Source organism: Monodelphis domestica, chromosome X (assembly GCF_027887165.1).
Source record: "Monodelphis domestica isolate mMonDom1 chromosome X, mMonDom1.pri, whole genome shotgun sequence".
Classification (NCBI taxonomy): domain Eukaryota; kingdom Metazoa; phylum Chordata; class Mammalia; order Didelphimorphia; family Didelphidae; genus Monodelphis; species Monodelphis domestica.
The window spans coordinates 46,992,745-47,015,473 of record NC_077235.1 but is presented as its reverse complement, the minus strand read 5'-3'; the positions used below and the strand labels follow the sequence as shown (position 1 = coordinate 47,015,473).

Sequence of the window (22,729 nt, the reverse complement as noted above, 5' to 3'; positions counted from 1 at the left end):
GTGCCCTCCTGAAGACAAGATGCTGTTGGGGAATAGGCCGGGTGAGGTCAAGTTCTGTGATTTTATCAGCACAAAGAACTCTTGACAAGAAAATTCCCGCCACCTCTACAGAGAGACAACTGTTGTATAATTCAGACTGACAAGGCAACTGAGAGGGGAAGGGCCTGAAACCCAAGGCTGCCCAACTCCCCAAGCCCAGCTCCCTGTCCATTCCCACACTGCCTCTCAAGACACTCTGTGGGGGATAGAGAGAACCCCGGGAAGCAGTTTCAACGAAAAAAAATACAACAGTCATCCTCAGCTATTAGATCAATGAAAAGCAGCTGGGCAACTGCCTCAACCTGGCGAGATTTGTGGGTCACTGCTTCTTCCTTCCCACCTAATTCTAATAAATAACCTAGACAAGATTGATGTTAGTTTGCAAAGAGCTTCAGATGGGCTGCTTCTTAATCCTGGGAATGGTCTGAAATGTACGTAGTCCACACCATCACCAACTTTTCCCACTTTCATGTCTCAGAAGATTTTCATGTGTAAACTAAAAGAAAATGGCAGCTCCCCAATAGGAAGGTGAGGTGACGCCCATTGATTATGTGCCCTAACAACCCAACTCTTTAATTACAGAATTAATTAAAGAGTTCAATTCCAATTTCAAACTGTGATCCTTCGTTTTTTAACTGAGGCTGATTTGTTGCAGTGGCTCATGTTGTTGGAGGAGGAGGCGATTTCAGATTAGCTCAGTCTCAACGCCAGTGGTCAGCGGTACGATTCTTGGAAGTGGTCAATGTAGAAATGTGTTCTGCTTCTATATTATAAGGTGATTTCCTCAGTCGTTGGTTTGTTTTCCCCAGTGGGGTGGGAGAAGGAGGCAAGGGGAGAAAAATAAATGCCTGCTAATTGGATAAAAATTATAAAAAAACAACCCAATATTATGATCCCCATTTTAAAGATGAAGAAACTGAGACACCAAGAAGTGAAGTGATTTGTCTGAAACCACCTAAGGTGGTTTCTAAGGTTGGATCTGGATCCAGGTGTCCTGACTTCCAGTCCCACACTCAGAGGAACATAATGGGATGCCCCATTTTGACAGAGAAAACTTATGCCTTGAAATTGCCCAGAGCTGCAGAGCAGTTCTGATTCTATTTGCTTCTCATTGTCGCCTCAGTTTTAAAAAACAAAATCATTTAGATATTCAAAACAATAACTGAAAAACCCCAAAATGTTTTGCCTACACTTTGAGTGATGCAGGTTTCTATCCTGATATAAAACAAGTTAGCATTTTTTTTAAAAAGGCACTACAGTATAGTGGGAAGAATATGGCATCTAAAGGCAACCTGGGTTCTAATCCCAGCCCTGCTACTTGCTACCTTTATGACAGTGGGCAAGACATTTCTCCTCCCTGGGCCTCAGTTTCCCACACTATAAAATGAGTGGGTTGGACCAGATCGCCTCAGAAGCCCCTTCTAGTCTAGGGCTAAGATCCTCTGTGTAACTTGGGGAAAGGAGAAGGAAATCAACATGTATTAAGTACCTACTAGGTGCCAGATCCCCCACTCTATAGATATATCTCATTTGGTCCTCACAACCCTAGGAGGTAGACACTGTTATTTTCCCCATTTTAAAGATAAGAAAATAGAAGTAGGCAGAAGTGAAGTGAGTTGCCCAGGGGCCCATGGCCAATAAGTGTCTGAGGTTGGATTTGAACTCAGGTCTTCCTGACTCCAAGTCCAATGCTCACTGTGTACCTAGCTGCCGCTGAGCAAACCACTTCTTCTCCCTGAGCCTCCATTTTCTACTCTATAAAACAAGGGAGCTGCACTGGATGACCTCTAAGGCCCCCTCTAGCCCTAAAGCTATGATCCTTTGTTATTAGTTGTCTCCAGAGTAAAGTGGTCCAATGGGCTGACTGGCTCTGACCCCTGCATCCACCCCTCATACACAGGAGTGGGTTGGGGAACCTTGTCTAGTGCCACCAGACTGGGCTCTGGGGAGAGAGACCAGCGAGTCCCTTCCACCTCAGCTCAGGGGCAAGAGCAAGGGGAGTAGGCAGACAGAAGCACTGCCTTTGAAGGGCACAGTCCCTGACTGGCACTGTCTCTGCGGCAGCAGGCCTCGGAACCTGAGCACAAAGGTTGAGTTGCTAAGAATATACATTTGAGAAAGCCTTTTGGGTTGTTCTTTGCAGCCATACCAAAGATGAGAATAGTCTCAACTTCAGTCATCACTTCACAATTTGGGGAATCACACGGCTCAGATGGACGGCCTGGGCTGCTCTTCCAAGTGGGTGACGGCCTATATGGCTGAAATATAAACCCCACCACCTGTCCCTTAACTGTGACAGTTTCATTCCTTAAAATGCAAGAGCTGGAAAGCGACCACAGAGATTAGCCAGGGAAACTGTCTCATTTTCCAGAGAGAGAGAAACTGAGGCCCAGAGACATTAAGAGCCCTGCCTTAAGTAAATGGCAAGACTGGAATTCGAACTCAGGTCCTCAGATTCCAGAGCCAAATCCAACTCCAGATCTCTGGCCTAGGGAGACAGTGTGTCACAGTGGAGGGTGTACTAGCCTAAGCGTAAAGAAGAGCTAGGCTCGGATTCTGCCTGACACTAAATGACCACAAATAAGTCACTTAACTCCTCAGCAACTGAGCAGCCACCAAAAACAAGAGTAGAACCAGAGAAGTTTTGGAGTGCAACCCAAAGGGAGAACAAGAGCACCAGGAAGGAAAGTACTCAGCTCATCTCTAGAGAAGTCAGTACGATTTGCCTCTAGTGCCCTTCAAAGAGCCCCATCCATAAATGGTCTCCAAGCAGAAGATGTGAGCAAGCTTTGAGGAGGAACTTTCCTCAAGATCCAGTTTCCAACCAGACCTGATACATCTGAAGACTCAGGGTGACAGAAAGGACAATCAGTGCTAATGGGCTATGAGTAGAGAGAAGGAAGAACTACTCAATTCTCATGTAGCTTCTGTTTTCTCCAGTCAACAAAAATGATCCTCAGACTGGGAAGTAAAGACTGAAAATAGTTAAGAGGAAGTTCAAGTCAAAGATAAAGGAGAAGAGAGTAAGTAAATAGACAACAGCCTTCAATGAACATAAGGCACCAGGCCAGGATGAACTACCTCCCCAAGCTCTAGAAGAACTGTCACAGGTGATTACTGAGCTATTGTTGGCAGTCTCTGACAAACCATAGAGAATATTAATCCCCAAGAATGGAAATGGACACTGTTCTCCAAAAAAGGGAAGTGGGTGTCATCCTCAAGCTAAAGGTCAGTGGACTTGACTTTAATTCCTGACAAAATTCTGGGAAAGATTATTAAAGGAACAGTTCAGGAACATTTAGAAAGGAAAGCACCAATCCCAGGAGTTGGCCTACAGCTTCATCAAAAAGAACTTATATCAAGCTGGCCCAAGGACCTTTGGGGATAGGATCAGAAGGGAAATGCCAAAGACCACCTGATTTTTAGGTAGATGTGTGACAAAAGTCTCTAACGGTATTAGTGTAGACATAGTGAAGAGATGTGGGTTTGCTTCACAATTAATTAGTTCAGGTGAATATTAGAACCACTTGACTGACCACACCTACAGACTAGCCATTAATGGGTTAATGTCAACCCAGAAGGAGGTCTCTAATGGAGTATTCCACAGATTTGTTCTTGGCCACACATTATTAGACATTTTTAGTAATGAACAGGGCATATGAGACATACTTATCAAGTATACCAGTGACACAGAGCCAGGAGAAGGATTTGTTGGTAAGGGGAAGCTAGGTAGCTCAGTGGATTGAGAGCCAGGCCTAGAGATGGGAGGCCCTGGGTTCAAATCTGGCCTCAGCCACTTCCCAGCTGTGTGACCCTGGGCAAGTCACTTGACCCCCATTGCCCAGCTCTGACCACTCTTCTGCCTTGGAGCCAGTACACAGTATTGACTCCAAGATGGAAGGTAAGGGTTTAAACTTTTAAAAAAAGAATTTGTTGGTAAATGTTTAACAATAAACTCTGGAGGCAGGAGGAAACCATATACCCATGACACATTTAAGATTAATCCACATTATTAACATTTTCCTTATCATTTTACTAAATTGAAACATAAGCAAAACAAGAAATCAAGCCTTAATTTGTAGTTTGTCAAATTCCAAGGCAAAAGCTAATGATGCAAATTTAACAAGGGGCTCTGGCTCTAGCAAACTCCTGGCTGAGAGGATAGCTAACACAGTGGACAACAGACAGATTCTAAAGAACACAATAGGCACTAGAGCAATGGGCAAGTCTAATAAGCTGAATTTTCACAGACATAAAGTCCTATTTGTTATTGTTCAGTCATTGTTCAGATGTGTCCAACTCTTTGTGACCCTTTTTGGGGTCTTCTTGGCAGAGATATTGGTAGGGTTTGTCATTTCCTTCTCTAGTTCATTTTTGCAGATAAGGAGCTGAGACAAATAGGATTAAGTGACTTGCTCGGGGTCACCCAGCTAGTAAATGTCTAAGGCTATATTTGAACTCAGAAGATGAGATTTCTCGACTCTAGACCCAACACTCTGACCACTATGCCACCATCAAGTCCTACACTTAGGTTTAAAAAATCAACTCTACAAATATAGCATAAGGAAGGTAGGACTAGACAACAGAGTGAAAAAGATCTGGAGGGCTTAGTGGTCTTTAAGTTCAAGCTGAATACAAAGAATCCTATGGCAGTCAGAAAAGTCATTGCGGCCTTAAAGTGTACTGACAGACCCATATTGAGGAGAAAAGAGGTGACAGTCTCACCAATCTCCACCCTAGTCAGACAACATTGGGAAGACCATCTTCCATTTTGACCATCACAATTGAGGAAAGGCACGAACAGGCTCACAAGATTACAAGAGGGCCTGGTACCCAGACTAGAGATGATGATTGAGGGAAGTGAGGCTATTTAGTCCCTTACTGGTGGCACAATACCCACATTCACATGTTGGAAGGCCTCTAGGGAAGAAGAATGACATAGAGGGCAGCCCTAGCAGCAGTGGGGAGGGGGGGGGTAGGAAAATCCAAAGTGGACAGATTAAGGCTTGATATAAGAAAAGGCTCCCTCTGTCTGTTGGAGCTCTCCTAGAGTAGGCTGTGCTATCTTGAGTGGCAATGGCTCCCCTCCTGGGAGGTCTTTAAGCAAAGGCTAGATGAGTCTTTGTCGGGGATGCCAGAGAGAAGACTTAGGCTTCAGGTAGAGGGTGAACCAGATAATCTCTCAGGTCCCCTCTACTTCTGAGAGTCTAGGATTTTCAGTACACAAACACACGAGAAAATATATCTAGGGGGTAGCTATATGGAGAGTGGATAGAACATCAGGTCTGGTAGAATACCATGCCTGGAGTTGGGAGGACCTGGGTTCTAATCTGACCTCAGACACTCCCTAGCTGTGTGACTCTGGATAGGTCACTTAATCCCATTTACCTAGCCCTTGCCCTTCTGTCTTAGAGTTGTTACTAAAACAGAAAGTAAATGCTAAAAAAAGAAATAAAGAAAATATATCTGGAGAAGCATAATTCTTCCAGAAAGAAAAGAGAGGGGGAAGACTCGGGTGTTACTGAGACATCTGAGAGCTTCCCATGGTCTCTGGGACCTCCAGGTATTAAAAAGGCAATCTTCACACCTTCTGATGCCTTCCACATGGGAATGGAAGCTTGGCCCTCTTCTTTGAACCCTCCAGGCACATTACACTGTCAGTGGCCTGATTTCGGCAAATCCCTTCAATGCCCATCCAGAAAAATGACTTGGACACAGGAGAAGCAATTCCTTGGATGACTGGTTCACTTGGAATTCTCTTCAGGCACAAGCCAGGCTGCCCTTGGGCCTCCCATTTTCTCTAACTTCTGTCTTTTCCTCCTCACTCAGCCTCAATCATTTCACAGTCACACTTCCTCTATTGTCTTAGGACTTAGGTGGTGTCCATGTATCCCTCTTGTCTATCGGTCACAGGGCAGCAAGGTGGCACTGCAGTGGAGAGAGCCCTGGGCCTAGTTCAAATTCAGCCTCAGACACTCACTACCTGTGTGACCCTGAGGAAGTCATTTAGCTTCAGTTTCCCCATCTGTGAAATGGGGTTCATAATAGCATGTACCTCCCAGGGTTATTGTGAGGAGAAAACAAGATGATATATTTTAGTAATGTGCTCGGCCCAGTGCCTGACAAGCCAGGAACGCTATGGAAATGTTTGCCATTATTTTTTAAATTATTATAATTATTATAGTCTCTACCTTGTGGGGTTGTTGTAGGGAGGAAATGAGCTAATGAAGATAAAGCACTCAGCAAAGTGCCTGGAACAGAGGAAATGCCATTGAAGTGTCAGCTATTAATTTTTATTATAATTATTATTCTATGCATCTACCTCATGGGGTTGTTATGAAAATCAAGGTAGAAAACCTCTTCCCAGCTGCCTGCTGAGAACACCGATGATCTCCAAGATCTCGGATCCACTGAGCTTTCCAGGCTTTCACAATTTCCACCTCTTCTTTGGCTACATTGTGAGAGGTAGCATGTTGGGGGCCTGTGGGTCTGTCTGGGGAGTCAGAAAGGCCTCAGTTTACCTGCCTCCAGGTAGATCTATGGTCCAGACAAAACGACTGTAAGCTATGGAGGAGTTGCTAATCTCCATGAAAAAAGGGTATTTCCCAGCCAGGAATTCTCAACATCCATGAAGCCACAGAGTGCAGTAAAAGAAGGGTAGGAAGGGATAGTGAGAAGAGTATTGGTTTTGCTCTCAGAGTATGGGAGTTTGAATTTTGGCCCTGCTACTTACTACTGGGGTGGCCTGGGACCTTACCCTCTTCAGGCCTCAGTTTCCTCATCCATAAAATGAGAGGATTGGACCAGATAATCTCTGAGGTCCCTTCTAGGGCTAAATTGATGACTGGGAAGCTCTAGCCTTCCTGGAAACAAAGTCTCTTTATCAGCAGGAGGGAAGTCTACAGGCGGTAATGAGGTAAAATCCCAGAATGCTGGGCTGGCCAATAGCTGCTAATAAGAGCTAGCATCATTTATAGAGCACTTTAAGGTCAGCAAAGCACTTCACAGATATCGTCTCATTTTATTATCATTTGGAGACAGATGGCTTGTAGTCAAGACTTTCAGCAAGGGACAGTGCTTAACCAAACAAGATTTTTATCTTAGCCCTTAAAGGTCCAGGCCCATCTTTTTACAGACAGAGAAACTGAGACCGAGAGCAAGGAAAGGACTTGTCCCAAATCATCCAGGTCAACAGCCAGGACTAGCCTATTTCTGCAGACATCAACCTAACAGGGCTTTGGGCCCCAAGTCTCCCTCTCTCTCTCAAACATCAGGGAAAGAAGTGGTCATTGTAAGAAGGGAGAAGGAAGTGTGCATCACGTTCCCTTTGACCAAGCTGTATCGGCACACAGAGCTCAGCTGAGAGAGGAGCAGCAGCAGCCGGGAAAAGGTTTTGGCCTCAATTATACAGACTGATTGCAAGTCATTGCTCAGCTTTCCACCACACTCTGCCAGTATCTTAATCTCTGATAAAGCTTGACCAAGGTAAATATTAACACATGCCTGGACAAAGAGTCCACATTTACAAAGGCCAGAGGCCTACAAACTGAAGAGGGCTCCTTTGGGCTTGTGGATATTCACCTCACATAGCTGAGGTGCAATTCAAGGCAATGAGCACATGGTAAAAACCGACTGTTCGAAAGATGGGTAATGATACAGGCCTGCCTCATCCTCCAGAAGCTTACATTCTCTGCTATGGAGGATGAGGTCCAAGGACAAATAAAGATAATTGAAGGAAGAATACGAGGCGTGATAATGGGATCTTGGACCAGGCAAAGTGCTGAGGGAGAGAACACTTTTACTGGGAAGTAGGGGGAGGACAGATATGGGGATTCTTCACAACGGAAAGACGTCAACAGAAAGAGACTGGAACCCAGGACCATGACAAGCAGAGTGAAGGTACAGAAATGAGAGAGGGCAGGAAAAGTTTGGGGATTAGCAAACAATCCAATTTGACTACAGTATATGAGATAGGAGGTGGGGAAAAAAACAGGGAGGTAGAAGGTAAGATAGTTGAACACCTTAAATGCCAGGCTAAGGAGTGTGTATATTATCCCACAGGTAAATGGAGAGCCACTGAAGTTCCTTGAGCAGGGGAGTGACACCATCAGAGCTGGGCCTTAGGAAGATTCTTTTGGCAACTGTGTGGACAAGGGAGACTCTGGAAACAGAGGGATCAGTTAGGAAAGTATTCCAGTAGTCCAGGCAAGAACTAATGAGGGCCTGACCTAGGGCAGTGGCTCAGTGAGTAGAGAGGAAGGAAAGAGATGGGAGAGAAGCTGTGAAGGTGGAACTGAAAAGACTGGGCAACTTATTAGGCTGCTGGATGGTGGAAGAGGAAGAGGGAAGAATCCAGGATATCGCCAAGAAACTGGAAGCTGGGAGAGCCACAAGGAAGAGGTGGGAGTGGCTAGTTTCCTGCCAGACATCTTTCTAAGTAACTGCTTTTTACCAGTGCAAAGGTGAAGGAGAAAATTGTGCCAGTGAATGGGAGCTGTCTGAGGTCAGCCGCTTGCAGTTCCTCTGGGCAGCCCTCTGCTGGGGTTTCCTACTATCAGATCCCAGCACAGAGGCCCTTCCTGGAGAGCAAAGGTCAGAATCAATCTGTGTCCTGCCCAATTCACATGCTTACAGGGATTATTGGCGAGAACCACAGAGTAAAATAACCAGGGAGCCTGTTTCATTTCTAGAGGGTAAAGCCAGACACACCATGGAAAAAACATCCAGGATGAACATGGCACCTGGCAGAAAGGGAAATCAGATCTTCTCTTCTACAGCCAAATTCTTAGGGAGCGACATCTTGTAGGATTTCTGCTGCCCTAGCCATGTTCTTGGCAACTCAAGCATGATGGGAATTCTTTGAACGGACATTTGTCCAGCTCCAAGACACCGGCGTAATGGCTGCAGGGGTTGGCATTTGGGGGTTTTCTTCGGTAAGAACTTTACAAGGGAAATCTTACTTGTCATTGGACTGAAGAGGTCTTAAGTAAGTCCCAAGAAGTGACTGTAGCTCTTTAGCATAGTCCTGTTCCGTTTCCAGGATGTTCTGTAAAACCTACATTCAGAGAAACAAAATTGGATGAGTACGACCATGAGCCCCAGACTCCTGAAACTCCAAAGCTCAGTGAGCATCTAGTCCAACTCAGACCCCAACCACAATCCCCTTTCCCCCATTCCTAGCCAAGTGCTCATTCAGCTTGGTCTTGAAGGATTCTCCTGAACATGATGGACTAAGGAGGGTACCAGATCTGGAGTTGGGAAACCTTGGGATTCAAATCCTGCCTCAAGCACCTCCCTTTCCCAGCCTCAGTTTCCTAATTTATAAAATGGGTATAATAATAGCACCAGCTGCCCAGGACTGTTGTGAAAATCAAATGAAATAATGTATATCAAGCACTCTTTGCAAACTTGCTATATTACTGCCAACTCTGTCATGAACTCAATGTATGGCTTTAGGCATGCCATGTGCCCTCCCTGGGCCTCAGTTTTCTCCTCTGCAAAATGAGGGGACTGGTCTCGATTATCCCTAAGGATCCTCCTAGTTCTGAAATTCTTTATTTCCTGGTTGGATTGCTCCAAATAAAAATGCAATTAGAGATGTTGAGCCTACATGAGGTCCCAGAGCAGCAGAACGACAGAGATGCCTGATGATGGATCTCTCCCAATTAATCAGGCACTGAATTTAAACACCTTCTTTAAAGTGACTTTGTGTTTGGAATACCATCTACCTTCCCTAAATTATTCTGGAGGTGGCTTGGCATCAGATTTGGAGTCAAGGGGTCTGTGTTTGAATCCTAGTTCTGCCACTTATGAGCTGTATGACCCTGGGTGAGTTATTTCCTCTCTTGCTGCCTCAGTTCCCTCATGGGTAAAGTGAGAGAGTTGGAATTGATGTGTCTGAGGTCTCTCCCAGCTTTAAAATCAAGGCTCTCTTTGACTCCATTGTTGTGACCAAAAACCTTCATTCTCAGCAATCATGGCATTTGATGATGAAGGGACATGAGGGAACGTGGGCCTTGATTGGGACAGGACTGCCTACCAGAAGGCCTCCTCCCTCTGTGGTAAGGTGGAAGGCAGGGCATTTGGCAGGGCTCCTGACTCAGGGCAATCCAATTTGGTTTCCACAACATCTCTTCTAGACTGCTCAAAGTAGCCTAGGCTTCTAGGCCTCTAGGCCCTGTTCTCTGCTTCCCTGGTGCTGTCATTTAAACAATGATGAAACATCCTTTTCCCTCAAACAACTACTACATACATGCTGGGCAGGCCAAGACATAAAGCAAAGTCTGTGGGTAATGTGGCCATCAGCATGCAAGTAAGAAAAGTTTCCAAACTCTCTTGGAAAAGGGAACTGTAAGGCTGCAGGTCCAACTCTCTCACTTTATGGACAGAAAACCAGAAGCCCACAGAGGGGAAGTGACTTGGTCAGGGTCATCCAGCTAGTAAGTGGCAGTGCCAGCATTCAAACACTGGCCTCCCGTCTCTTAGTCATATTCTTTTTTCTATAGCAGTGGTTCTCAAAGGGTAGTCTGGAGATCCCTGGGAGTCCCCAAGACCCTTTCAGTGGGTCAGTAAACTCAAAACGATTTTCCTAAAACATTGAGATGTTTCATTTCCAGTAGTAAATATTGGTCACTATAACTTATTTAAACAAAAGCTCTCTATGGCCTGAGATCCAAAAGTTTTTGAACCACCACCCTGTACCATGTCTGCCACTATCTGGAAAGTGAGTTTGTTTTTACAGTTGAGTTCCCCAAATGGAAAGTGGCGATGAGTAAATCTAAAAGGATATCAATTTAGACCAGAGCAGGTGGTGGAAGGTATTCGTGCTCTGTATGGCTAATGACAAGCACAAATGGCCAGGGTGATTCATGACCATGTGATGATGGGACACTGGCCAGAAGGATACATATAGAACACTCATCTCATGATCAATGTATTTAGCAGCTTATCCTCTACTAAGCATACAAAAAGAACATGATATTGGGCTCGGAGGAATATTCCTAGCCATATTTAGCCATACAAAGGGCCATATTTAAACTTGAAATCTGTAGAAGTGTTTCCTAACCTATTAAACATTATCCATGTATGTAATTTGCATGATCCCGACAAACACCCTCAGAAATTAGCAACATAGGGGGTTATTATTAGAAGATTTAACAGATGGGAAAACTGAGGACAAGAGAGGGAACATATTCAAGATCATACTAGTCAAGTGGATAGAGAGGCAAGAGGTCTTGGGTTCAATCTGACCACAGATGCTTTTTAGATGTGTGACCCTGAACAAATCACTTAACCCCCACGGCCTAGCCCTTGCCAATCTTCTGTCTTAGAAATGGCACTTAGTATTGATTCTAAGTTGGAAAAAAACTCATACTAGTCAGGAGCAGATCCAAAATCAGGTCTTTTCACACCTGTCCTCCTAACATTCTTTCCACTGTAACCTACTACCCAGGCATATGGAAGGCCCCCTTAATTTGGAATCAGGGGGCCCAAATCTGAACCGTGGCTCTGCCACTTGCAACTTGTGTAACTCTGAAGTCTTTTTCCCTCTCTGGGCCTCAGTTACTTCATATGTAAAATGAAGAGGTTGGATTAGCCGATCTCTAAGGTTCCTTTCAGTTTCAAATCATAAGATCCAAGATCTAGAATAAGAGACCACACTGACCATCTAGTTCAAACCCTTCATTTTACATAAGAGGCCCAAGGGGTAAGTGGCTATATAAGCAATAAGCACCAGAGACAGGATTTGAACCCAACTCCTGAGCCAATGCATTTTCTACTGTATCAAGCTATTCTCTCACCAGTTAATATTGAATTTTTGTGAAATAATTAGGGATATACCTAGATTCCAGAGGAGAAGATGCCAGTCATATTCCAAGCAAGTCAGGGTAGGAATATGAACTCCTAGAGTTTTTGTGCACAAATAGCTATACTTCAAAATGTTTAAAGACAAATAACACTGGACTCTTTAAAAAAGAAACAGCTGATGTTTTAAGAGATTAATCCATTCATAAACAAAGGCTGCAAATCATGATGTCAGAAAAGAAATTCATTGATCTCAGAAAGACCAATTAAAGGCAAAGGCGTACTGAGGAACACTGAGTTAGTTGCCACATCTAGAAGATACATTAACGTTAATGAAATGCTTTGAGAAAGCCAAATCAGTGTTGCCCAGCAGCACCATGACATGTGGCCATCCGTCTGTCTGCATCATTGCAGCCCTCCAGGTCCTAGGCCCTTCGCCCAAACAACCCCCAGCTCCCACATCCTGGATGGATGGCCATCTAGCCATGTGAGAGCTGATGTCAGTGTCTGTGCCCTCTGGCACTCAGATGGTGAAGAGACATGACTGAGGGAGAAAGACACAGAGGAGATAGGTAAGAGTGAACAGGGAAAATGAGCAAAAGAACTGACAGATCAATGTATGAGACAGTCTAGAAGCCAGAGCAAGTGAGTAGAGTGAAAAGGGAGAGGGAGAGAAAAAGTGGGTAAATAGAAAAAGAAAAAGTTGGGGCAGCAAATTGGTTCAGAGAAGATGGCAGGCAGAAAAACAATTACAAGGCTACTAGTTAGGCTTTCTGTTAAAAATACAGCTATAGTGCAACTTTCCTCCTCCCTCAACCTCCCCCCACTTCCCACCTTTCTAGTCATATTTGGATGTAGGAGATCCAGAGCCTATAGAGAAAGAGCCCAACCAGTCAGCAAAAAAGAGAAGAGGAGGCAAGCCTATTGGTCCCTTCTGACATTTACTACTGGAGGGGCAGAAGAGTGAGGACTGTCACTTACTTCCCCAAAAGAAAGTTCAGTGCCAGTGTTTCATGGCCCTTGCCTGGTTTATAATGAACCAAAGCAGCCCAGAACAAAGCAGCTCAAAGGTAGATAGCATCTGCTGTCCATTTGACTCAATTTGATCAGTGTATGCTAAGCATCTTTTATGGCCTAGACACTATTAGAAGTGGCTGGAGATACAAAGATGGAGAAAAAAAAATTCCTACCATCAAAGAGCTTATATTCTATTGGCTTATTTTTTTTCTTTTTTAGTCTCTACTGGTGATTTCATTGGGGTAAGGAACTCCAAGAGTAGAAATTTCCTCTGCCAAAGCATACTAGTAACTATGATTTCACATCTTTAAAAAGCTGCCTGAGGCACTAAGAAGTTAAATAACTTTCCCATGGTCACATAGCCTGTATGTGTGAAAGGCACAACTTGAACTCACATCCTACCAGTTCTCTATCCCCTCACCATACTGCCTTGTCTTTTGGGGCTTATGACATATAAGGAGATAAGTAAACAGAATACAATCTAAAAAGAATGCAATAAGGCAGTGATGGTGAACCTATGGCACAGGTGCCAAAAGTGGCACACAGAGCTCTCTCTGTGGGCACACATGCTGCCCTAGGACTTCATATCTAGAGAGCCAGAGGGACTCAGGGTGGAGCTGTTCCCCTCCCCCTCTCCATGTGCCTAAGGACATTCCTCACTTCAACCATCCCTCTGCCCGGAAGCCCAATGGGAGTGCTTCTCCTCTACCCTGTCTAGGGTAAGGGGGGGGGACTGACAATGGGTGAGGTGGGGGGACACGGCACTTGGTCTCTGGGGGAAGCGGGCATGGCACTCAGTCTGGGGTGCAGGGGGGCCTGGCACTCCATCTCTAAAAGGTTTGCCACCACTGCCATAAGGGAATAAAAAATATATGAAGGTAAATACAAGGAAGAAGGTAAGAGAGGAAGCGAAGGGGGAAGCTAAGCAGAGCCTTGGAAGAATGTAGGGATTCTGAGGAGAAGCTATGTGGAGGGAGAGAAACAATAGGGGCAATAATCCAAAAAGAAGCACAGCTGATTACAATTTAAAAATCCATCATCCATTAGGAGTATTCTAGAGAGGGAGGAGAAAAGCAGGGCCAATACTCCCTTGCCTGGGATTTTCATTTTCTTCTCTGTCAAACAAGGATGAACCAGATGACACCAGGTCCCTCCAACTCTAATTGTGATCTCTCCATCTGGCATAATCTGTTGAAAATGCCTAACTGAGATCCAGAAAGAATAAAAACAGCCTAATGTTCATCCATCACTTCTGAGTTCTTGACAAACAGCAAAATGCCCCAAAGCTGGGAAGCAAGAGGGACTTCAGAACAAAGGGGAGGGAGCAGAAGTGCCCAACAAACTGGCTGGTATACTTGGAGTAATTGTGATTTGGTTACGTTGCACAATTTGTCAGATCTTGTCATCCTGAAGGATGCCCTTCTGCCTCACTTCCAACTCTTGGAATTGCAAGCCTCCCTCAAATGATATCTCAGGTGCCACCTGCAAAAGGAGACCTGCCTGACCCCTAAGCCTGGTTCTTAGCACACTCTCTCTCTTGAAATTACTTCTGCTAACTCTCCCCCAGTAAAATATAAGCTCCCTGAGAACAACAGGGCCTGTTTTGCTTTGGTCTCTGAAATCCCTGTACCAAGTAGAGTAGGGCCCCTTTGTCCTCGGTTTCACTATCCATGCTTTCAGTTATCCGAAGTTTCAGTTACTTGTGGTCAAGCACATGAAGGTTCTCCCACAAAGCATTGGAAGTGCACACCTGTGGCAGTAGTCTACCCTGCAGTGGGAGGGGGGCAGTTTCTTCTGCTTCCACTTCTACTTTTTTTAGGGGTTGTTGTTGGGTTATAGAGGGGTGGGAGGCCATAGAGCACCCTGCTATTGTGTAAGAGCAAGGAGAGAGAGCACATCTATATGGGGCTGGCATTGTTTGCTTAGATCAGTGATTTAAGCCATCCACAGTAGATCTTGGAACATACTCCCTGCAAACAAAGGGGTCTTGTTGTATATTGTTTGGTACACAGTAAGTGCTCAACCAGTGCTTGCTGAATTGAGGTGAATCTCAATTCTCATGCCTGGTGATCACAACCCTTGTTGTTTTTGTAATGCCATGTTCAAATCAAGTCCAGAGAACTGGAGAGGTTGGGCAGTGAGCCTAAGAAGCCCCAGTTCTCTCTCATATCCATTCTGAGGGGCTCCCACACCCAGTATCCCAGTTGTCACTACTTTCATTATAGTAATTCTTGACCTTATTTGGTACTAGCCACTTAAAACAGTGGCTTCTCGGGGAACTTTGGGAAGTAACCAAAAAAGGGTCAGAAGAGCTAAGCAGGTACCATCCAAAGGCGATTTCTACAACTAAATGGTCATAAGCAAGATGCAGGGTTATGCATGTACAAGATGGCAGCACTGGACTGGAGAATAACTAAGGAGACCTCAGAAGGGACAGGAAAGGAGAGCCCCTCTTACAAAAGGGCCTTCTCTCTAAAGCAGCCACTAGATGAATCTTTTGATCCTTCAAGACAGACTAGGTCTAACCTGAAGGAAAACCCAGCCTTCTACGTTCTGCAGTCAGTTCCTACTTCCAATCATCACTCTGCGGCCTTATTGGAAGATATACCAAGGACACATAATCATGTAAGTGGACTTCAAGAAAAAGATTCTGGGGTCTTTGGGCCCAGACTGGAATCAGTGACAGTTCTGGCCTGAGTATTCCTACCTCCCTGCTTTTGTGTACTTCATTCCCCTTGCCAGAAAGACCTTTTTTCATCTTTAGCCCATTTAAGTCCTACATCCCCCAGGATAGGGGCAGTTAGTTGGTACTGCAATGGATAGAGCACTGGATCTGGAGCCAGAAAGACTTAAGTTCAAATCCAGCCTCAGAAACACACTAGTTGTATGACCCTGGTCAAATCGCTTAATCTCTGTATGCTTCCGTTTCCTCAACTGGAGAAAATAAAATAGGGATAAAAAGAGCACCTATTTTCCAGGGTTGTTGTAAGGATTAAATGAGATATCTGTAAAATGCTTAGCACAGTGCCTTACACATAGTATGTGCAATATCAATGTTAACCACTATTGGTTATTGTTATTAGATTGTAACCTTAGCTTCCTTCCTTCTTTCTTTCCTATGCTTCAAGATTCAACTCAACTCAGCCTCCTCCATAAAAACCACCCTAAGCCTAGGTGATCATGGGCTCATAATATGCCAAGCTGGAAGGACCTTAGAAGTTATTTTTTGATTTATTGATTGATTTAGAATATTTTTCCATGGTTACATGATTCATGATTTCCCCCCACCCATTCCCACCCCCCTCCCAAATCCGACAAGCAGTTCCACTGGGTCATCCATGTATCCTTGTTCAAAACCTATTTCTGTGTTATTCATATCTGCAGTAGAGCAATATTTTAACATCAAAACCCTAATCATATCCCCCATTGAACTACGTGATCAATCATAAGTTTTTCTTCTGGGTTTCTGCTCCCATGATTCTTCCTCTGGATATGGATAGCATCTTTCTCATAAGTCCCTCAGGATTGTCCTGGGTCATTGCATTGCCACTAATGGAGAAGTCCATTACATTCGATTGTGCCACCGTGTATCAGTCTCTGTGTATAATGAATGTCCTTAGAAGTTATTTTGTCTGGCCCCATCATTTTACACAAGAACCCTGAGATTCTGAGAGGACTTGCCCATGATCACACAACGAATGAATGGCAAAGCCTGGATTCGAACTTCCCTCTTCTGAACTCCTGGAACACTCAATGAACATAATGGTCATCTGGCATCTGCCCTAGAGTTCTCTCTTATCCTGCTTCCTCTACCGGGAGGTCTTTGCCCTCAAACAGCTCGCACGATCTTCTCCTTTCTGATGTCCCCAGTGCTGAGTCTGGTGCCCAGCACACACTAGGAAAGCAATAAATGTTTGTTGACAACAGTGCCTTCTGGCATGGAAATTAGCATTAGCTCTGCTAACCCTGAAGTGCTAAATGCTCCCCTTCTATCAGTCACCTGGAGAGCAAGGCCAGGTGGAGCAGCTCTAATGAAACAAGGCCCAGAGAGGAAGGCTGGTGCATTGCTGGAGTGGGGCTAAATATAACTTGAATGCACATTCAAGTGCTAAGTCTGCTGTTTTCTCTCTAACAGCTTAAATGGTGCCTCCTCTAATTGAACCTGGCAACTAAGACATATGGGCTCACTTTCCTTGTTTCCAATCTTCCTGGCACAGAACGTCAAAGTACAGCGGGTAAAGAAAAGTCCAAGCTTAGAGGAAGGTGATTGGAATCATGAGGGAAGAGAAAAAGAAAACATTCTTGGGGCAACAGGGGAATGATATCACAGGAAACAGTCAGGGGTTCCCATGTAGCGGGGGGAGTAAGCTAAGGTCAGCAGCTACCAATATGGAAGAATCCTTCTGTGTTGCCCCGGGTCCCAGAAGGATGCTGGGCTCTCGTTCCCACGCTCTAGATTCCAATCAATTAACCAGGGGTGGCCAAACCACAGCCTGGGAGTCATACCATCTGGCCATGTCTGAGGAGATAAAATCACAATCCATTTAAAGTCAGTTGGAGACACGGTGTTCAGGGCCAATTTCGCCATGCACTGGCTTCTGGGAGGACAGGGCAATTTTGCTTTTCTGTCTCAGGCTTCCACAACTGATCATGGGAGAGAACCACACTCATTAGTGTCCAAACTTTGACATGGAGCCAGAGCCGTGTCAATGTACTCATGGGAAGTGAGCTAGCAGGAGTCTTCCCTCTCTTCCTCCTCAGGGGAAAGGAAGGGAAGATGTTCTGGTCACATGAGGAGGAATTCCTGTGCCCCTGTAAGTTTCCTTTCATCCCCTCCCAAGAGAACAAAACCTAACAATGCTGGGAATGCATTTCCTGAGCTGAGGGAGACAGGAAGCAGGCTGACTTCATTAAAGCAACTAAGAATAAGAGGGGTCAAACTGAAGAATGGGTGGGAGATAGATGGGATGGGAGATGTGAAGGCAACATGGTGCAGTGGAAAGAGTATTCAGTTTGGAGGTAGAGGACATGGGCTCAAATAACTAACTATTCTTCCATTTACTTTTTGGGAACCTAGGAAAAGTCACTTTACTTGTTCCTGGCCTCACTTTCCTCCATCTGTAAAAGGATGGAGCTGGATTAGAAGGACTCTGAGGTTCCTTCCAGATCTACCTAGATCCAGTGATGAGATCATTGGTAAAGATCCTTTAGGGCCTGATTCGAATTTAATTGGGGGATGGAAGGAGGGGGTGACAGAAGAAAGGAAGACTGGATACAGGAGAGAGTAATCCAAGTGATTCCTAAAATAAAGGCCTGCTGTATGTGCAGCTGAGAACAGGCTGCTGGTGGGATGATTACATTCCAAGATGCCTTTTTTGAAATCTTCAGAACTAGAAAAGATAGTTCTCCTCAGTCTCTTGCTTCAACTGCCATGCATCTGTGTTCATCTTTCTGTTCCCTTCACTTGCCACAGAAGGATCAGTTGAAGGAACTAGAGACATTTGGGCCTGGAGAAGAGAAGATTCAGGGAGCCATGACAGATCTCTTCAAGTATCTAAAAGGTTGGCATGTGAAAGAAGGGGGCAACTAATTTTTTCCATTTGGCCCCAAGGGGTATAAACAGGAGGAATGAGTAGGAACTGTGAAGAAAGGCCCATTGAGTCTTGGTCACCCAATGAGAGCAACTCCCCAGAATGGATACAGGTGTGCTCCCCTGCTCATTCCTAGGCTGGATGACCACTTGTGGGAAGAATTTCTGTTACAGTATGGTCTAGAGTAGACAGATGGCCATGGAGGGCCCAGCCAACCCTGAGAGGGAGAGATTCTGCCATTTTTTCCTTTATAAATGATCTGAACACTCTCAATGACCCGCTCTCAAAGGAGGGGCAGTTTGAAAGTATCAATAGAATACAGACAAGGGAATATACAAATACACACACACACACACACACACACGAATACCTTACTGCACAAAATATCTTCTCAGGCACAGGATCATAGGATATTCAATTAGAGTTAGAAGGGATTATGGAAGCCATTGAGCCCAACCCCCTCATTTTATAAACAAGGAAAATGAGGCACAGCAAAGTTAAGCCCCTTGCCCAAGGTGCCCAGGGAATGTCTGAGCTCAAATCTCTCTCCAGTTTGTGGGCTACATAAGCAAATGATTTCATTACTTAGGAAGAGGAAGAGATCTGAGGCTGGCTCTGACTCACCTTGCCTATGTGACCCTGGGCAAGTCATTTAACTTCTTGGTGCTCGGGACTAGAAGGTATAGAGAGGGTACCAACTTGCAGTAGGAAAGAGTATCCTCTTCCACCAAAGAAATCTCAGGTCCAAATCACAAAGAGAAAACAATGCTAAGAACAATATAACTTTACCACCCTTTCATGGGGAAGGTAGTATATTATTATCTCCATTTTACAGATGAGAAGACTAAGGTTCACAAATAGAGGCATAAATATACAGTTAATTAAGTAGCAGATAAGAGAATATGAACTCAGGTTCTCCAACTCCAAAGCCTGCACTCTTCCTACTCCAATGAGTAGTGACAATTGCAGAATGATACCTTAAGAAGTTTCACTCAAGGCTCCAAAGACACTGGTGTAAGTCAGAAGGCAAATGTGGACCATATCTAAGTCTCTTCATCCTGAGATTCCATGATGACTATCCTGCTTTAGAAAACCTGATGATATTCTGAGTGGAAAGAACTTAGAAAGAATCCCATCCGTTTCTGGCCTTCCACAGCCCACCCTAGCACTGAGAGAGAAATGAATACAAAATGGTGGCATAAGCAATCTAATCAGTACAAATCACCAGAATCAAAGACAGAAAGAAAACCAGAGGAAAGAAAACTCAGGATCTGGAGGGTGCCTAAGAGTAAAAGTCACAGTGGATTTCACTCATCAGATGGCTGGGTCCTGCCATTTAAAGGTGGTTGAGCTGACTATGTTACCTGGAAGTTAACGGAAGAAATAGAAATTTCGTAGAGAGAGAGAGAGAGATTGGAAGGCCCTGCTCTTAGCTCATATGCTCTCCAGAAATGCTAGATTTTCTTTTTTTCATTTTTATTTATTTATTTTTAACATACTTTTTTAAATTTTGGGATCCAAATTCTCTCCTCCTCTTATGAGTCCCTCCATATCCATTGAGAAGGCACAAAATCTGATATAGACAAAATATAACGTGATATAACGTGAAGTCACTTAAAGTATTTCCACATTTAGCCATGTTGCAAAAAAAGCAATAACAATAGACAAAACAATACTTCACTTTACACTGAGAATTCACTAATTCTCTCTCTCTGAAGGTAGATAGATTTTTTATCAATGCTCCTCTGGAATCATCTTGGATCACTGTAATCAATTAAAGTGAAATGCTACATTTTCTCAATTCTGATTAAGAACTATATGCTCTGGGGGCAGAGCCAAGATGGAGGTTTAGTAGCAGGGAAAGTTGAAACTGCTCTGACAATTCTTCCAAACCCAATCTTTAAGAAGCATTTTTTGACAGAAGTCAAAAGCCAACAGTAAGACAAAGCGAGGGGGCTCTCCCATTCATTGAACACAATTTGAAAGGTAAGCAGAGAGAGTTAATTTTCAAGGGATATGGGGGAAGTGGAAGCAAAACTGCACACAGGGGAGTGCTAGACAACCACTCCCCCAGAAGTACTGCACCAGGTTCTGAGAATGGGCATAGGCTATCCTTGGAATCCTGGGATGCAGGCTACACCAGCAAAAGAACACCTCAGACCCACCCCTTGAAATCCCAAACCTTGGCACCTACCCACAGTAAGGCCCAAAAGTCCACAGCACTGTGCTCTTTCAAGCCTGCACTACTGTGGTGAAGATCTAGCCCCAGGGCAAAATAGATCACAGTGCCAAACCCTGCAAGCCAGCAACAGAGGAGACAAATATAGCAGGCAGCTTTCAGAATTCCTAGTCCAAAGGCAAAAAAAAGACTGGGAAAATGATCAAACAGCAAAAGAAACATTTAACCCTCAAAAATTTCTATGGGGACAAAGAGCAAAGTACAGAACCAATAGGGATGATGAGCAAGCAACTACATGCAAAATTCTGAAAAAATTGGAATTGGTCTCAAGCTCTGGAAGAACTCAAAAAGGAATTAAAAAATCAAATAAGATAAGTTGAGGAAAATGGGAACAAGAAATTAAAGTAATGCAAAAAGAAAATAACAGTTTAAAAAGCAAAACTGGTCAACTGGAAAAAGAGGCACAAAAATCCAATGTAGAAAAGAGTGCCATGAAAAATAAAATGGTCCAAATGGAAAAGAGGATCAAAGGTCATGGAAGAAAGTCAGTCTTTAAAAATTAGAATTGGGCAAATAGAAGCTAATGACTTCAAGAGACATCAAAAAACAATAAAATAAAATCAAAAAAATGAAAAAATAGAAGAAAATATGAAATATCTCATTGAAAAAAACTAACTCCCCTGGAAAATAGATCCAGGAAAGCCAACATAAGAATTATTGGACTACCTGAAAATCATGACCAAAAAAAAAGAAATTATCCAAGAAAACTACCCTGATGTTCTTGAACAAGAGGGCAAAATAGAAATTGAAAAAATCCACAGATCACCTCTTGCAATGAATCCCCAAATGATAACTCCCAGGAATGTTATAGCCAATCAAGAGCTCCCAGGTCAAGGAGAAAATACTGCAAGCAGCCAGAAACATTTCAAATATCATGGAGCCCCAGTTAGGATTACACAGGATCTGGCAGCTTCCATATTGAAGAACCAGAAGGCTTGGAATATGATATTCTGGAAGGCAAGGGAACTAGGTTTACAACCAAGAATCACCTACCCATCAAAATTGTCTATATTTTTCAGGGGAAAGTATGGTCATTTAATAAAATGGAAGATTTCCAAACATTCCTAAAGAAAAGACCAGACTTAAGCGAAAAATCTGATGTCCAAATACAAAACTCAAGAGAAGCATAAAAGGTAAATAAGAGAAAAAATGTAAGGGCTTCAATAAAGTAAAAAAGAACCATATGCTCTGGCATTTCATTGAAAAGGTGGGTGGAATATGGGTGCTGAATGCTACATATGCTGTCAGACATGGCTGCTGTGTCAGCTGTGTCTGCAGGTTTTGTTGAACTTTTTCTTAGTTACAAAGGAGAGCAGTACTGAGGGGGATGTATCTGAAAAAGAGAGTGATGAGAAAACAAAAGATATCCAAAAAAGCTTTGGGGAAAAAATCATTTTAGACAAAGTAGCATTGGCATTTGGCACAGCCTTTGTGTTCAGTTCATAAGGGTGACAGTTCCCTGATTGGGGTTGGGGAGAATTATAGGCACCTTCTTTTGTTTTATATATTGGATAATCCAAGGCTAGTGATGATTCCATCTACTTCTGAATGTATCTTGAGTAATCTAATTTGACATCAGAAACCAAAGAACAACAATATCAAAATGTTCACTTTTATTTCAGGCTGTTACCTGAATCTCTTTAAAAACAAATCCAACATATGATCCAAGGCAATTCCAAAGGACTCATGATAAACAATGCTATCCACTTATAGAGAAAGAATTAATGGCATCTAAATGCAGATTGAAATAGAGGATTTCCACCTTGTTTTCTTGTTTTCTTTAATGAGTCTTATTCTACAAAAGGAGCAAGGTGGAAATATATTTTGCATGATCACACAGTATAACCTAGATCAGATTGCTTACAATGTTAGAGAGGGAGAGGAGAGGGAGAGAATTTGGAATTCAAAATTTTAGAAAACAATTGCTACAAACTACTTATTTAAATTTTTTTAATGATTATTTTCATGCAATTGGGAGAAAATTAAATATTGATAATAAATAAAAACAAATCCCTGCTACAAAATTCTAAAGTGTTTT

The 22,729-nt window shown here is 43.6% G+C and overlaps 1 protein-coding gene across 8 annotated transcripts in view; it reads right to left on the bottom strand.

The window, feature by feature from the left end:
* The window catches only part of ARHGEF6 (Rac/Cdc42 guanine nucleotide exchange factor 6), a 151,401-nt gene that overhangs the window by 40,740 nt on the left and 87,932 nt on the right, over positions 1-22,729 (bottom strand). For all 8 annotated transcript variants that reach the window (XM_056808869.1, XM_056808872.1, XM_056808870.1 and 5 more), the window contains one exon: positions 9,000-9,094. In XM_056808869.1, the coding sequence (XP_056664847.1) occupies positions 9,000-9,094 (95 nt within the window). The remainder of the gene's footprint in view (positions 1-8,999; positions 9,095-22,729) is intronic.